Source organism: Tupaia chinensis, unplaced genomic scaffold (genome assembly GCF_000334495.1).
Source record: "Tupaia chinensis unplaced genomic scaffold, TupChi_1.0 Scaffold000568_1, whole genome shotgun sequence".
Classification (NCBI taxonomy): Eukaryota; Metazoa; Chordata; class Mammalia; order Scandentia; family Tupaiidae; genus Tupaia; species Tupaia belangeri.
Genome location: NW_006160082.1, coordinates 3,417,438 through 3,434,449, shown reverse-complemented (window position 1 = coordinate 3,434,449; position 17,012 = coordinate 3,417,438). Strand labels below are relative to the sequence as shown.

Here is a 17,012-nt window from a genome sequence, read left to right as displayed (position 1 = left end):
GTCACATAACCTTGGCTTAAAGAGACAGAAGCGAGGGAACCCCTACCCATCATAAGCATAAGCAGTGAGTGCTGTTTCTATTTAATAGGAGTCACATTGTACTTTCCTCTGTATTTATCTGCCGATTCTCTATGTGATACAGTAAACTGTCCCCAGGGAGCTATGCCAGACAGAGGATCTGCTTTTTGACTTGAGTAAAGTCACTCAACATTTCTATATGTTTGTCTCCCCATTCAGTAACCTGGGACAAAATCGTTGGCCAGGCTTTGAAGGGATGGGAGCTATTTGTGCAGAGGAATGAACCCTTGGGTTTGGCATATAATTGAGTGCTCACTTCCCTCTCTTCCCCACCCATCCTGGCTAGAGTTGAAGGCAGGCATTTTCAGCGTCTCATCTTGAGTCCTCAGAGGTCCTCTAGTAAGGGTCACACGGGATTCACACATATTTTCAGATGTCACAGATGAATTGTTTTGTCTTGAGCATTTGGTTTGGCCCTGGGAGAAGGGGACTGGCCTTCTCTTGTGTCCCAGGGACAGCTGCCAGAGTTTCTGGGAGAAAAGGGAGCCTCACAGAGCCAGCAAGTGGGACCCCGTACCCTCTGCCCACTTCTTCCTTGAAGGTGCTCCCTTCAGCTCCATTCTCTCTGGGTCCTGTTCATGGCCATGAGTCACCTCAGGGCACCTCCTTGTGCTTTAGACTGTTCCTAAAATCATTTTCCCCCAACTTCTTACCAGTTCAGGGCCTGGCTCTTCCCAAGCCAAGGGTTACTGACATGCTTCCTCTGTCCTCTGAGAGGGTAGTCTCACCCATGTGGGAAACTTCTTAACCCAGTTGACCAGTAGGTTCTATTTACCCCTCAACCCCATGACACATGAAAATGACACCTGGAAATTACACCCTTCACTCCTTGCAGAATCTGCACCCTTTGTCCCATCTGCTGAGTTATGGTGTGCAGGCATCTTCTCTGGGGTTGTCACTTCTCTCTTCTTTCACTTTCTCTGTGAAGCTCAAATGCCTATTTTCTGGAAGAAGTTCTTCTACATTAAAAATAAATAAATAAATAAAATAAAAAATAAATTAAAAAAAATTGGTCCTGCACCCCAAACTCACAGTTTTTGCTAGTGGAGGGAGGTTTACCAAGAACAGGCATGGAACGGGGCTTTGTCTTCCCAGAGGGAGTCAGGTCTGAGTGGGTCTGGAGTCAGGATCCATGACCCTATTTGGCCATAGGTTGATTGGATCTTTCTCTTCCTACATGTGTTTTCCCCATCATACACACACACATACACACACACACACACACACACACACACCAACAAAATAAAATCATACAGTCTTCATCCCTCTCCTTTTTGCCAGATGGAGGAGGCAGATTCTGTTTAGTGTTTGGGTGGCTTTCTTCTCTGCCCTCACACTAACCCCACCAAAGCAGGAGCTCGGTTAGGGTGTTCCTAGCCTCTAATTATAGGAAACTGCCTCCTCCACTCCTTCCTAAAAAAAGAGATGTGCAAAAGTCAGATGGTGGCACAGTGGTGGAGTTTGACGGTGTGCAAGGGTGATCTATACATTTGTGTCTGGAGACCTTCCTGAGTGTGCTTGACATGCATCCATGGCCCAGGGCTAAAGGGGACTGGAAGTGGTAGATCACAGCATCATGCCGCTCTTGGGGTGCTGTCTCTCTGTCTCAGCCTGTCTCTACCCCATGGTGGAAATAAATAAGCTTTAAAAAGGGAGAGGGTATGAGATACTGCAGTTAGTGCATGACACTATTTATGGCTGCAAAACATTGTTAGGAGACCATCAGGAAGAAAAATGATCTTCTGTTCCCACAAGATGATATAGATTTGAGCCACTAGGAATTATTTAGGACAGAAATTAAGCTCCTTAATTTCTGTAAATCAATATAAGTTCAGTTTCTAGATCTTTCCTACCAGGGTGAGGGAGATTCTACTTGGGATGATGGCTGGGGCTGGGATCCTGGGTCCATGCGCCTGCTCACATCGTCCCTGGTGCTACTGGCAGGGCTGTACCAGGTCTCCTCTGCTGAAGACCACTGTGACCTCCTTTTTCTTCAGGGGATTGTGCACATGCCCCTTGTGTGTGGGACCCCTGACTTCTCTCTGCCTTGTCCCCAGCCTAAGAGAGAAGTCTCTTTTCTCCATTAGTGTGCTCCAATTCACTCTGCTCCCTACAAAATAAAACTTACCTGTGGGCCGAGCTTTTTGAAACAAAAATCTAATAATATCTCTGCCATCATCTTCCTCCCTGAGGGAAATGAAGCTACAACCTGGGATCTGCTTGATGTGACACGAGGGGAAAAGGAAAATATAGGGAGACTGGAGAGAGGTGATAATGCTACATGTTATTCAGTTACTTACTTTCAGAAGGAGTTGCAATTCCTGTTGTAGCTGGTGACTGGTAGAGTTGATCTGTTTATCTTTTAAATTTGGCTTGGTGTTTGTAATTCAGTCATTTCATTTATATTTGCTATAGGGCACGTGTTCACCAGAGAGACAGAGAGACAGAAAGCAAGAAATCCCCCCACCCCAGGAGGTAGGCCATGCCACAACCCCTTCCCCTCCATTCTCCTCTCAGTATTTGGGGCATGCACACACACATGCCCAGTGTGAGTTTCAAGCCACTGGGTCTGGGATTTGAACCACAGTCGGCCATGTGCAAGTCCAGCGACATAATAATCATTACGTCATCTGTTGGTCCCAATTCAGTCATTTTAAAGTACTCTTCCCTTCACAGAAAAGGTTTTATAACAAAGTAATCCCAAATGAGAGTATATGTACAATATTTCCAGGACAAACAGATCAACCTCAAATATTATTAGGCAGAATTGTACTTTAGAATTGTTCAGTTTCCTCTACTCTCAAACAAGTATTAGGCCTTCTTTAGAATGCCTCCTCTTACAAGAAGCCTGCTTTGACTGTCACAGGACATGCTAATCCTCACATTCTTTGTCATAATTCCTTGTGTTTTTGAACTTAATCTCATTCTGTCATTGCCGGCTTTTGACGACTTCAACATACATGACACTGGGCTAACTCTTAACTCCTCAGCATGAGATATGCAAGGTCAGAAAACAAGGCCTACTTGTCTCTGTCATTCTCACAGGTCATTGTACATAATAGAACTCCACAAATGTTTGTTCAATGAATAGATAGACTATACAATCTCAACTAGTTACCATTGCCATTAGCTATTTTTCCCCCTCAGCAACCATTCAATGGAGAAATTGTTTTTTAATTCATATTCACGCATGGAAGTAATGGAATGACCCATTACTTCTTTCTAAGGAATCAAACAACTAAAGAACAGAATGATATTTAAAACATACATTAATGTTCTACATAAAATACTGAAATCCACAGCCATAAATTACACTACCATTATGTGTACTTTTATTTTTACATTTGCTACTAATATTGTTGTTTCCAGAATGTTTAAGAGAGTTCTCCAGTGCTGTTCATTTCAAAATAAATTCATATCTTACTGAGGTACAGATCTCAGTTGTTCTTTGCCTTAAGTGTTTGCAAATAATTCCGAAAAAACTATTGACATAGGCAGTTTATATGTACCAATAAATTGAGTCATTAGAAAAGTCATGATGCATTTTTGCATAGAAAAACCTAGAAAAATACTTTATGATTTTTCAGATGACCTAATAGATTATTATATTGGGAAACACTTTAATGTTATTACATTCCAGGTAAGGAAAAGTTATTATTTATCCTGAATGATTTCAAATAATGAGTAATGACCTTTAAAGTTCATCTAATAGAAATGATTTTTCCAAATAAGCTGTGTGAGAAAAAACATTCAAAAATATTTCTAGTCTTATAATATCTTTTTAAATTACTTAATTACATTTATTCACTCATTTATTTTATTTTGACCAGAGAGACACAGAAAGAGAGAGAGAAAGTGAGAAAGCAAGCCACCAGACCTGGTACTCTAACCATGGTCAGCCATGTTGGAGTGTCCAGTACCTTAACCACCATGCCACCTGCTGGCCCCAAAAGTCTTATAATATCTTTTTAAGATTAACGTCTAACAATCATCAAAAATGTTAAATATTTCCCAGGAAGGCAATGGATCGATGCTGACTGTGTGCCATCTGTAATTCACATAGCCAGGAGGCACTGGTATTTAAAAACCGGAATAGTTTTGTCTTCAGGGTGTTTCTAACCTCTGGCTCCTTTGGTTGATGTGAGTTTCATTGGATGACCAGGTAAAAAGCTGCCAGTGTGGTTGGTATTCTGTCTCCAGATGTCTGCCAAGATGTTCTCCATTCACTTGGGCCACCACACTTAACCCTGGGCTCCTCTCACATACTGCATCCTTCAGACCACCCCTCCTACTCAAATATGGGCTAACTTCTGCTGTCACTTTCCATAGAGCTCCTTTGCTTAACACCATGGCTTTGGGTTTGCTGTTTATTCAACAAATACCTTTTTAACTTCTACTGTGTGCCATGCTCTGAGCCAGACACATGGAAACAACAATGAGAGAACCAGAGTCCCTTCTAGGAGCTATCTATGGAGAAGATGGACAATTACAAACATGGAATGGTTTTTGTTACTGGGGTGTCAATTGGAAAGCCATCTAATCCCATTCAGGAGTGACAGAAAGACTTCTAGATACCCCATGTCTTAGTGGCTAAGAAATAGGCCACATGTAAGACTCCTCTAAGGACACCCAGGACTAATTGGAGAAAAACTGGAAGGGCCCCCACAGAACAGCTGAAGTTATCCAGAGAAGACTGTTTCATGGCATTGCTATGATCCATCCTATGAGGGTAAACAAGAAGCCCTTCTCAATAAACTTATTATATCTAGATACTTTCTAGTTCACTTAAGAAATGCAAGACTGGGAACCAGCAGGTGGCATGGTGGTTAAGGTGCTGGACACTCCCACATGGCCAACCATGGTTTGAGTCCTGGACCTGGTGGCTTGCTTTCTCACTTTCCCTCTCTCTCATCCTCTGTGTCTCTCTCTGTCCAAATTAAATAAATGAATGAATAAATAAAATTAAATAATTCCCTTTTTTTCTTTTTTTGGAAAGTGTTTGTTTGTTTGTTTGTTTGTTTGCTATAGGGCACATGCACTTGCCAGAAAGACAGAGAGAGACAGAGAGACAGGAAGTGAGAAATCACCCCCCCCCCAGGGGGGATGGCCATGCCGCAATCCCTTCTCCTCCATTCTCCTCTTGGGATCTTGGGCACCACAAACACACGCACCAGGCTGAGTTTAAGCCACTGGGTCCATGACTCAAACCGCGGTCAACTACATAGGAATTCAGCGACATAGCCATTATGCTAACTGCTGGTCCCAATATTAAATAATTATTTTTAAAATTTAAAAAAGAAACACAAGATCATTTGCCAGTATTTCGGAAAATATTTCTGATGTCAACAAAGGATATCAGGATTACCTTATGTCTATTCTCTAAATGACTAATGCTATTCAATTCTAAACACTACACCTTTGTAAAAAATTGAAAGTTAAAAGGCAAATAATGTCTTAGTATTATTCTCAAAATAATTTTGACTTCATGGACCCCTGAAAGAATCTTGGGTACCTACCAGGGTCTCTGGACCATGTTGTAAGAACTGGTAATTTGGAGAGTGTAATGTTAGAATGAATTCTAAGAATGTGCCTCAATTAATACAGGAGGAGTTATGTGATTGATGAATGAGGTTTGTCTTGGGCACAGGAGTAAGGAGTGGTTGTTGCCACCATGTATTAAGACATCCCCACACAATACAATCTCATGATTCTTAAGTACATAAACATTCAAACTGTGTCTATAAGATTGGTTTTAAAATAAATTTTCCATTATTTGCACATCTGAGTGCCTTCCTTCAGACTAGTTGTCTTTAGGGTCTACTTGTTTCAACTACCACTGTGATAAAAATTGTGCAGTGCTTTGTATATCTAAAATACAAATTATAGTCAATACTTTATGTAAACTTAGTTTCAACTAAAAGTCTATTTAGAAATTGGATAAAACACATATTCCACAAACTTGGCTACAAATAACTTCTAATTCATTAAAAATAATCAATTTTGCCTTGGAGGATACTAATGTGCTATCAAAAAAGTTTATTAAAATGATTTCGCTGGTAATTTGAGTATCTGTGTTGTATCATTCATGTATGTTGTCCAGTGCTGAGAATGGACATGAAAGGCACAATCCCTCCCCTGAGGAGTTTATAATCTGCACAGCACAGAGAGGAAACCAGCAGTTAAAATCCAGCATAACAAGCACCATAGTCAAGGAGAGTTCAAGCTGTGTGGAAGGCAGCTCCCTCACTCTGAGACAGTGGGGAAAAGGAAGAAAAGACTTCCTGGAGGTAGCTCTTCAGCTGAGTTCTGAGGAATTTGGATAAGTCAGGGAAGAGTGGATTAGGGGAGGTGGCACTTAAGTGAGAACAATATCCAACAAAAACAGCTGGTGCGAAGGCCCAGAGATCGAGGAAGAAAAGTTTAGAGCAGTTGGGGAGCTTACATATCATTCAGAATGGTGGCAGCAGAGTCTGGCATATGGTGAGGCACACAGGGCAGGTCTGATAGGCCAATGCTGTTGGGTTTTATGCTGAGGGACAAGGAAATGCACTGATTTATTTGCATTTTAGAAAGATCATTTTGAGCTCCTACCATGTGCCATGCACTGCACTAGCTAAGAAAAACAATAAAAATATATGAGTTATACTGTTCCCTACCCAGGCCATGACTAGCAGTCACACTGGGTGAGTGTTGCCTAAGGTCATGGCTTCAACTACCATGTGTCCCATAGACCTCACTCCATCCCACAGGCAGGAATGTGCTCTGGACATCATGGCATGCCTCCCTCACATACAGGAGAGGGGGAGACAATGGAGATAAGTCAGAAAGAACCACACCACATTTCCTGGAAAAGTGATCAAAGCACATATCAAATGCAGTTGCATGACCTAATGAGCAACCCAGTTTGGAGCCAATTAATTTGAGTTAGAGATTTCTTCTCCCCGCTGAGCCTCAAAGACTTCATCTGCACAATGAAGATGTTCGACTTACTATTCTGTTCGGAAGACCAGATGGGTGTTTGTAAACTGCCTAGCAGAGTATCTGGTATATAATAGGTGCTCAAAAGTGATTGTCACTTCGGGGAACCAGCAGTTAGCGTAATGGCTATGTCACTGGACTCCCACGTAGTCGACCACGGTTCGTGTCCCGGACCCGGTGGCTTAAAACTCACGCCGGGCGCGTGTGCGTGCGTGCCCAAGATCCCGAGAGGAGAATGGAGGAGAAGGGATTGCGGCGTGACCAACCCCCCTGGGGGGTGATTTCTCGCTTTCTGTCTCTATGTCTCTCTCTGTCTGTCTGGCGAGTGCACGCGCCCTACAGTGAAAATCTCTCAAAAAAAAAAAAAAGTGATTGTCACTTCATCTCTACTCGGTATCAATAAGCCCATGGCTGATGGATGCAGAGCAAGGGTGAATCCAAACACAGTCTGAAATGCTGGCTCGGGAGAGTTGCGCAGCAATAATGGCAGGCCTGCTTCAATGTCCAAACCTAGTTTCTCACCCAGAAAAATGTGATTTATTATGCTGCTCAACTTCCAGTAATTAATGATCATGGTTAGGTAAAAATAGGGGAATGAAAGTAATCGTACAACAATGATACTGGGTTACTTAAGACCCCTTTGGGGGGTTGCTCTAAGTTACTCCTGTGAGACGGTGTGTCTCTGCCAGCTCCGTGAGGATGAATGCATGTAGGAGTGAGCACAAGCCAGGGAAGGGACCTGCCCTGTGGTCAGAATAAAGACCCATGATACTGAACACAGTTCCCAACCCAGCCACGATGAGCCACGCTTCGCCCCACAGAAGAAAGGAAAACAGGAGAGACACTGAAGTGGATCTTCTAGAAGGTCTTTGTTGCAAGTTTCTCCATCAAAAAAAAAAAAAAGTTACATCATCAAATAAAGACATAGCAGCACAGCGTATTGAAATGTTACACGCAAATTTGCTTTTGTACTTTTCCTAAGAACATTACGAAATAACCCCCCACACACACTTTATTTTCTGTAAAATGCCATTTTTTTTAAAAGCACCATGAAATCCTACAGAGAGAAAAACAGGTAAAACACCTCTACACATGGATTTATCGTCGTCGTCATGGGTCCCCTGCCTGTGATCTGGGAAGGGAACGAGGCCAAGGCTGGCAGGTGGGGTGGTTTGCATATCGCTTCTAGGCACCATGGCAGCTTCTCCCTTCAAACCCAGAGTTCTGGTGGCAAAGGAGACATTCTGCAGGTATCCTCTGCAGCCCAGGTCTGCTGGGTCAATGGACAGGGAGTCCTCGCAAAGACTTTTTAAACAATGCCCAGGGAACTAGGTTGAGACTTTTCACCTAAGAATCAAGAACACAAGTAGATTCCACATCTCAGGCACCTGTGAAAATGATCATCACTTTCAGTAAAATCAGAGACACCTCTTACCACTTTTCCTCAATGCTACCATACTGATGTCATGTGACTTACAGACTGCCCTGGGAGAAATAAGGGTTAAATGGAGTAGGGGCGGGTTGGTGACCTCCAATGCAGCTATTGCCTGAGAGTGTGGTGCTTTATTTACAGCCAGGTCGCTAGCATGCTATTCCCAGGTTTCCACTGCAGAATTAACAGCATTCACAATGCCAAACTAAAGTGATCTTTGTTTTAGAGAGTTACCATTTTTCTTATTTAAGGCCATCGCTAATTAGTTCTTGTGCCATATCACCAAAAGCTCCCTCTGCTCACTCAGCCCCTCTCCTTGTACATGATTATATCACAAAGTAAGAATGAATGCTCTCCCACCTCCACACACACACACTTGAAATATTAGCAGACTTCAAAAGCAGAGAGACTGCAATACTGGCTTATTTTCATTTTCTTATTTTAGAGAGCCTCTGCATGTTTGTTTGTTTGTCTGTGTCTTTCCTATGGTTTGGAAACCATGGTACACACTGGATGGTGCATATTCTTACCCAAGTCAGTGAGTAAAAATCTGCCCCACCCAAGCTCTGACCACATTCTCATTCATCCCCCAAACCAAACGTACAAACAGATACACAGCATCAACCCAGCCAGGAAATGATATCATCTCAGAGGGAGGCAAGGGGGTGGTTTGCTAAATGTTTAACACAGCTAGGATTTTCAACATGGAAGTGTCTCCATGGAAACCAAAGTAGCCATTTCCTCTGTGTGTGTGTGTGTGTGTGTGTGTGTGTGTGTGTGTGTGAGTGAGAGATGTCTATAATAGTACATGAATTTATGACGTAATCAAAAATAACTTTTAGTACAATTGACCACAAATAGTAACAAGTTAAAATTCTTTAACTAGTCAACACCATGCAAAAGATGCCCACATAGTTCAAGTCCTTCTGGTGACTGAATGCTAAAGAGGTCTAAGGGAGGACAAAGAGAGCCTACCCCCAGGATATGATCTTAATTTGGATACTAATCTCCCAGGGACATCTGGTCTCCACCAATCACTCAAAACACAAATCACAAAGGGCAGCAAACTAAACTCTCATCTTAACCGTTAATGGAACCATTAGTTAGTATTCACAAATGCAACTTAGGACTTTCTTATAAATTAACTTATGGACCAAATAATGTTTTATCAGGGAGCAAAACTAAGAGAGTCCTTGAAGACTACCTGTGTAGATGAGTTAACTGAAATCTAGGCAAGGAAAGGATGTGTCCACAATCACAGGCTACCCCTGGTGAAGCATACACAAGTAGTCCCCGCTGTCTTCGTGGTAGGTCAGGGATATTCTATCCACTCACAAACACGACACAGATCTTCCCCAAAAATGATACATTGCCAGAACTGCTGCTGGATTAGGACTGGGTATTAAACTGTAGTCTCTCCAAAGTATCCCCAGGATCCACCAGTATACCTCCACATATGTTATGGGGGAAAAATTCATTACCCAGTTAGTTTCCAGGTGAAGCAAAAGGCACTGTCCACTGAAGATATTGAACATGTGCTCTTTCCACATGCAATGTCAAAACATCTGCTCCAGGATTATGGTATGGCGGGAATGCGGACAAGAAGGGGAGAGCTATGAGGCTGTGTGTACAAAGGACATCAGCAGCTTTGCTTCCTCATGTGTATTCTACATGCTATTTTGCCCCATCTAAAGAAGCAGACCTTCAAGTAACTTGAAACCAACTGACTTTTCCCCAGATCTTAGCTTGTACACATGAAGAATCTAATCACTTATCCCCTTTCAGTTTCTCTTTTGAAGAACTTTGGAAAGTTCTTTACAGTTTTCTAAACACTTTGCACACATATCTCATGAATCAATCTCCGTAGAAGGTCTTTGAGTTTGTTGTTCAGGTCCTGGCCCCAATGTACTAAGGAAACAGGATGTATTAAAAATTTCCACTCCTAGTTATATTCAGTCCTTCCTTATTATGGTGATTTGACTCACTTGGGGAACCAATTTTGCACACCAACATGTGCAACTGTTCCATTTGGTAGAAAATACAGCTTAGGGCTTTGAAGTGTTTTATTCTTGTTGTCTGCAGAACTTCTGCAAGGTAAGCAATAAAGTGCAAAAGAGTGCTTTCAAACAGTATTTTTAACAATACACAATACAGAATGCCATATACAGCCTTGCAAAAAAAAAAACATGTGCAGAAAGTATCTGCAAGAACCACCAGTTAGGCTATGTTTATGAAAAGACCTATACTCTCTTAGTCTTAAAGATGCCTCAATATCTTTTCCCCAATTCTGTAAGCTGTGTTTATGAAGCTTGAAACACACACATGCACACACACACGCACATACATTCACAAGGATGCATGACACAGACACGGTAGCAAAGTTGAAAGCAGACTTTGGTCAGACTTTGAATACCACCTCCACCACCCTCTTGCTATGTGCTGTTGGGTAAGTTACTTGGCTTCCCTGGGGCTCCATGTCCTTATCTATATGTAACAGTTTGGAAATACTTCCCACATAGTGTTGTGAGGTTTCAGTGAGCTGACATCCAGAAAGTGCCTGATCCAGTTCCTGGCCCATAGAAGGCACTGGATAAATGACAGAGACACCTTTTTGCTAGATTCAACTGCAGGGCCTAGGAATTTAACATGTAACTATGAGGAAGGTACCAAGATAATACAGGATGGAAACTCAAATGAGATCACTGACAGCTTGTTTAACCAGGAAATTTGTCTGAATAAGAAAGAGGATCCTAGTGACCTACTGATTCCTTAAAACACATTGCATTAAGCTCAAACGATTCTCATAGTAAGAGCCAACACCCACATGTGCATGGACATTTCCCAATTGTCCATTAATTGCTGTGTGGATACAAAACTGTCCCCAGTGAGCCACCGTTCTAGCTCATACATGGCATTAACCCAAATCAACCTTGGACAGGAAGAACTTCATCAAAGTTGATTCTTTCTTGACTCCTTCTCAAAAGCAATGACAGAACATTAGCTGAGCCTTAAGGTTTGAAGTCAGGGAGGGGGGCAGCAGGTGCTCCAGGCAGCGGAGAGCTGTCCATTTTTGGAAAATGGACAAGGACAAGTCTTCTATGGGACCAATGATCAAGGATACAACAGCTATAATTTTTTTCTTGGGAGTCAGAAAGCACTAGATGGTTTCTAGAAGTCTCCACTAGTGCTTCAAGTTTTTGGTAAATCCTCTCTGTAGATTAGTTGTGGGATATCACCTAGAGGTGGCACAGAGCCTGCAAGGCCCATAACCAGCAACCTCCTGGTGTTGCCAAGTCCAAATGCCTAAGTAAGGGACTCAAATAGCTAATTTTGAACCAGTGCTATTATCAATTATTATAAAGACTGAGGCACACCCAGGATACTAGCCTATTATCTATTTTTCCCTTTCTGATAAAAAGCCATTTTAAATTATCCTCTCAAAACCTGTAACTAGCCATTCCCTCACTTTGTTTCAATGAACATTCTAATCTCATGGAACAATCATAACCGTCACGTGTCGGCTATTGTTTGCCTGGAAACAATCACAGGGATGTCCCAGTTTGGGTGAATAGCAGGTGTGAGATCAAGGAACCAGCAAGGAAAGAAGTGATGCTTCTAGGATAAAGGGACACCTACACATTAAAATAAAATGAAATATTTTAAATACTTCTTTTAAGTATTATTTTTTAAACGGCATAATGGCACTTAAGCTGCAAGCAATTAAAACATTTCAATCTTACTGTACAAGGATTGGTTGGGGGATTTATTTTTTTCTTTTGTCTGGAGAGAGCAAGATTGAGTCTCGTAACTATGTCTACCCTAAGACACCCAAAGGGACAAAAAGCCCTGAGATGGAAAGATGCCATGGTCCTCCTTGGTATGTCTCAGAAATGCAGGATGTCTATGTTTATAAAAATTTAGGGTCAAGCTAGACAGAACAGCAAGCCATTGGCATCATGCAAGGCAATAGTTTTGGTATATTTTTTTCCCCTCTTATCAAAACATTATAACTGAAATCCCACTAGAAAAGTGAACATGGACATTTCAAAATCAGTTTATTTTCACCATTGCGCCCACTGAGGAAAAATGCATGATTTGTTTTTAACCATGCAGTGGTTGAGGTTGAGTTTCACCAATGCTTGCAAGTTCATTTGGACTACCTACCCCTGTGAGAAAGATCAAACTCAGCGGGCTTCTGTCATTGGTTAAGGTGATAGATCCACAGTGTGATGTGTTTGTGATTTTTTTTCTTTTGCAATGAGAAAAGCAATTGCACCTTTTAATACGTGTGCTCTGGTCTGCTTCCAACAAATCCCAGGTGATCTCAGGTCACATGGACACTCATTTGGAGCTTAGAAAGACTAGGTATTATTCACTGAATGGTTTGTATCAAAATTCAAGCTCAGAGCACATGCCAAAATATCAACTCTAACCCAAGTTACAGTTGCCAGTTCAAGCCCAGGCAGGTCCCTTTCTGGTTGTGCACATATCACTAACGGTAGGTTCAGGGGATGAGACGCCATTTAAAAGACACACCTGTTCCTCTCAAGAGGCTGGTCTAAGGAATAGCTGCCCTTTTCTACATGCTGTGCCATGGTGGTGCTGTCCAGTGGTACAGCATTGCCATGGAAACCGCCTTAACATGCACAGCCGTCACCTGCTACATGTGCAAACATGCCCTAGGTGTCCTCCAGCTATCTGAAGGGAAGTTCTTGATCTTTGATTCCTTTTGGCAGAGCAAGCTTTCAGTGGTTTATGGCACAGTGAAATATATTCTCCAATGCTATGTAATTTTGGACTAACAAGAAGTCTTTTTAAGGCACATGTCTCAGGGTGAATATTAAAAAAAAAAAACAACGTGTAATCCGAGTCCAAGGACCTGAACATTTAGTTTCTGTCTTCAAGTAATGAGTTGTTCTCGAGTTCCCTGTCTTTGGTGTCCGTGGGCACCATCCCATTCTCCATCTCAGCATGAGGCTGGATACAGTCCGTCAGCATGGCTGTGCTGGAGTTGTCCGAATTACACATCTTTTCTGTCTCCTCCTCTTTCTTCTCCTCATCCAGGGAGTAATTTCGGAAGGTCTTATAGATCTTCTGAACGTCCTCAGGCAAGGTCTTTTTGAGGTCCTTGTTTTTCCTCTTGGTGAGTTTGGACGTGGACCCAAACTTGTTAATGATGTTATCCTCAGAAGCACCCTGCCCGTGCTTGTTCAGCTGCTCAGACCCCTTAAGTCGCAGATTGTTGGGCCGGTTGTTGATGCTCTCCTGGGATGAGGCCTTGAAGCGGCCTGTGTCCAGCGCAGCAAACACAGAGCGTTTCTCCGGGGAAAGCATGTCCAGCGAATGCGCCCTCTGGTCCAGGCCGAGTCGCCGGCGCTCCATGCTGCGGATGGTGGCCGCCCGCTGCAACTTATCATGGATCTCCACACTGAGCCGCCGCCGTGTCTCCCGAAACTCGGCAGTCACGTTGGCCTTCCACTCGGCTGCATGGGCCTTGATTTCACCGACCTGGCCAAAAGACAGAAGAGCAACAGCACACTGAGAAATTCCTCTCTGCCTCAGGCCTCCCAGCACCCACAGCCCTTGGGTGTCCCCATGGGGAGATTAGCTCGGGGAAGGACAGAGAGATGGTGTAGCACATGCGCAAGGAGGGGACGAAAAGCTACCTCTGCCCTAGTACTTCCTGTGCCCAAATACCTGCCTAAAATTGGCCAGGGAAAAATGTGGTTCAGGAGGCACTTAAGTGGGAGAATCCAAAGGAGGCCTGAGACTTGGGGATGGTGACTAAAGGAGAGACAGGTGGCACTCTTAAGGAGAGATGAAGATTTAGAGTTGGACAGGCCTGGGTTCTAGTTATGTTCCCACTATTCACTTGATTGTATGGCCTCATTCCTCCAATCATATCTAGCTCATGGAGTCTTTAGCACTGTGTGAGATATGTAAATGCACCCAGCTCAATCCTGGCACAAAGTAGACACTCAGCTGACATTCTGCTCTTCTCTGCCTTCTTCTTAGCTCTAGCTGCATAGGGTGACCAACCTGTCCCAGTTTGCCTGGAACTATCTAGTTTTTGTTTTGTTTTCTTAACTAAATTTAACCTACTACCAACTCTCTTATGAACTATTGATTAATCTCTATAGCTATTCTGTTTTTGTACTCTACAATTTGAAATTCTTAAGTAGCAGTTAAGACTCTCTAACTCCAGGTCTGATTCTTCTACTCCCAAGTGAAGAAATCATGAGCTTCCTTCTGCAGTGTTGGTGTGGGTTCAACTGAGCAGCTCCAGATTAGCAGTCAATGGAGACTCTAATGAAGAAGGAGGCTTTGAAGCCATTTCGCAAGGCTGGCATTGCCTCCCTAAGAATCATCAGTTCCTGTGAGGTTCTGGTTCCAACATACATCAGTCATGTTAACATAGCTATGTCATGTGTCACTACTTCTAAAATGTCTGGAGTCTTAATCACATGAGTTTCTAAGGATCACAGGAGTCGAACAACTTGTTTGGCATGACTGGGATCAATTGGTTCTTTAGAGTGAAGCTGATCAGCTCTTTCCTTTTGATCTCTTTGATGGATGAGGTAGCAGAAGCTGATGCAGCTCCTGGTTCATCCTCTGTAGGTGACAGCTCAATCTCAATTCCTAATTCTTCTTCAGGTATCTGTGGTATTTCTGCAATCTAAGTGGAATGATGATGTTTTATAGACGGCACAGCCTCCCAGTGGCCTTTGCCTGTCATCTCAGACCCCAATGGTGCGCTTATATCATCATAATACAAAGGAGTTAGAAGCTAATAGAAGGGCACCTTTTCTAATTTACAACACACTAAAGTGAAACAAAAATTGTATATTTCATTTTGATGTGATTTGCTCATTGACCAGCGCCATTAATCTGTTCAGCAGAACATCAGTTTCAATTGATGGGGAACTGTCTTCCTTTTTTGCAGTGTTCTTAGTTCACCAGTTGTGCTTTACAGCTTTTTGACATTATTATTGTCATCTTTCAAAGAAATGGTTTCTTTATCGGAGGTTTTGAAAGAACAATGGTAATTTTAGCTTCAGGAAGGTGTGAATCCAGCCTTTGTGTAATCATATGCCTGGAATGGTGTGTCCATACCTTCGTTTTCTTGTGACAGCAACTTTCAGTAGAGTTGGGAATATGGTTGCACTGAGGTGATCTCGAGGTAAGTAAGTAGCTTGCCATGATTCTTCTTCAAATCATCTGTAGTATCCTTGAACCCAGCTAGCTCATCTCCAAATCTAGTCAGCAATGAGGCATGGCTGATTCCATATTTTACGGACTCATCAATAATTAAGCAGTTGATCATTTCAGAGGGCTCTGACATCATCTTATCTTGTGTGACATAAATGCTGTCATAATCACTCCCAGTTCACCAATTCTGATAATTGTCTGATAATGACAACATCAAGTTTTGCCGTAGAAAGCCAGGTCACTTCAGGTGAGAAGTCAAGGGCCGGATCGACTTCCACTTTGGAAGGACGACTTCCTGGCACAGCTATGACACACAGTGCCTTAAATCTCCTAGTCACTTGTACACTGGGATTTTTCAAAGGCCTTTTTGCAAAACAAAACATGCGTGTCCATGCAGCCTTGATTAGCCACACTCTATCTTCTCTCACTAGAATTCTTTCCTCTACCCCAAGTGAAACTCAAGGGATAAAACCTCCTCCAGCAGCTTCAAACTCTTGTTTGACTAACATCATCTCCTCGAGATCATGGCATTGAGAGGCAACTGCTAGTAGAATACTCATATGTGCAGGTTTTGCAGCCATTAGCACAGTGCAATTGATCATGTTCTTAGTCAGTTTATGATCATGTCAATCTATTCATATAGCTCCATGATGGAGGCCAGGCCTGTCCAGTTTTAACACAAAAAGTTCCATGCCCTAGGAACACACTCCATCCTGGACAAACTGGAATAGTTGGCCACCCTCTATCTGGACCATGCTGTGGCCATCTGCTATCAGATTCACCCTACTTAACAAGACCTTCTAGGGCACCTGGTATTTTCCTGGTCGGCATGTAGGGTGGGGACATGTTCTGACAAAATTCACAGAACACAGTTTTTAAGAGTGAAATTTTGGCCTGAGGATCCGCACCGAATTTCTGGGCTCTTGGTCAACAGGGTAGATAGTCCATGTTCCATGCTTCCTTAACAGATGACTAACTCCAATTTTTACATTTAGGAAAATTAATTTACATATGTTGTTCCTTTCTCTTTTGTTATAGCTAATTTTCTGCAGGTCATTTGAGCAACCTGGGAAACAACTGAAAATCTCGCTGACAGTGCTTCTAGACAAGCCAGGAAAGTTAACACTTGGGTCCAGCAATGATATGGATGTTTTTCCACTCAGCAACTTTCCCCGGCACCTTTGTTATGGAATGGAGTAAATGGTTGCCCTCAAAAAAGCTGTCCTTCTCTTTGTTTTCTTTATCTCCCCTCCTTTCTCTACTTCCTTTATTCTTTTCCTCTTGCCCCTCTCTTTTCTAACTGCTTTTCCTCTTT

At 42.6% G+C, this 17,012-nt stretch overlaps 1 protein-coding gene across 1 annotated transcript in view; it reads right to left on the bottom strand.

Moving 5' to 3' along the window:
- Positions 1-12,698: 12,698 nt before the first annotated feature.
- The window catches only part of KCNK10 (potassium two pore domain channel subfamily K member 10), a 156,158-nt gene continuing 151,844 nt past the window's right edge, over positions 12,699-17,012 (bottom strand). The window contains exon 7 of the mRNA XM_006158016.3: positions 12,699-13,996. Within this exon, the coding sequence (XP_006158078.1) occupies positions 13,376-13,996 (621 nt within the window). The 3' untranslated portion in view covers positions 12,699-13,375. The remainder of the gene's footprint in view (positions 13,997-17,012) is intronic.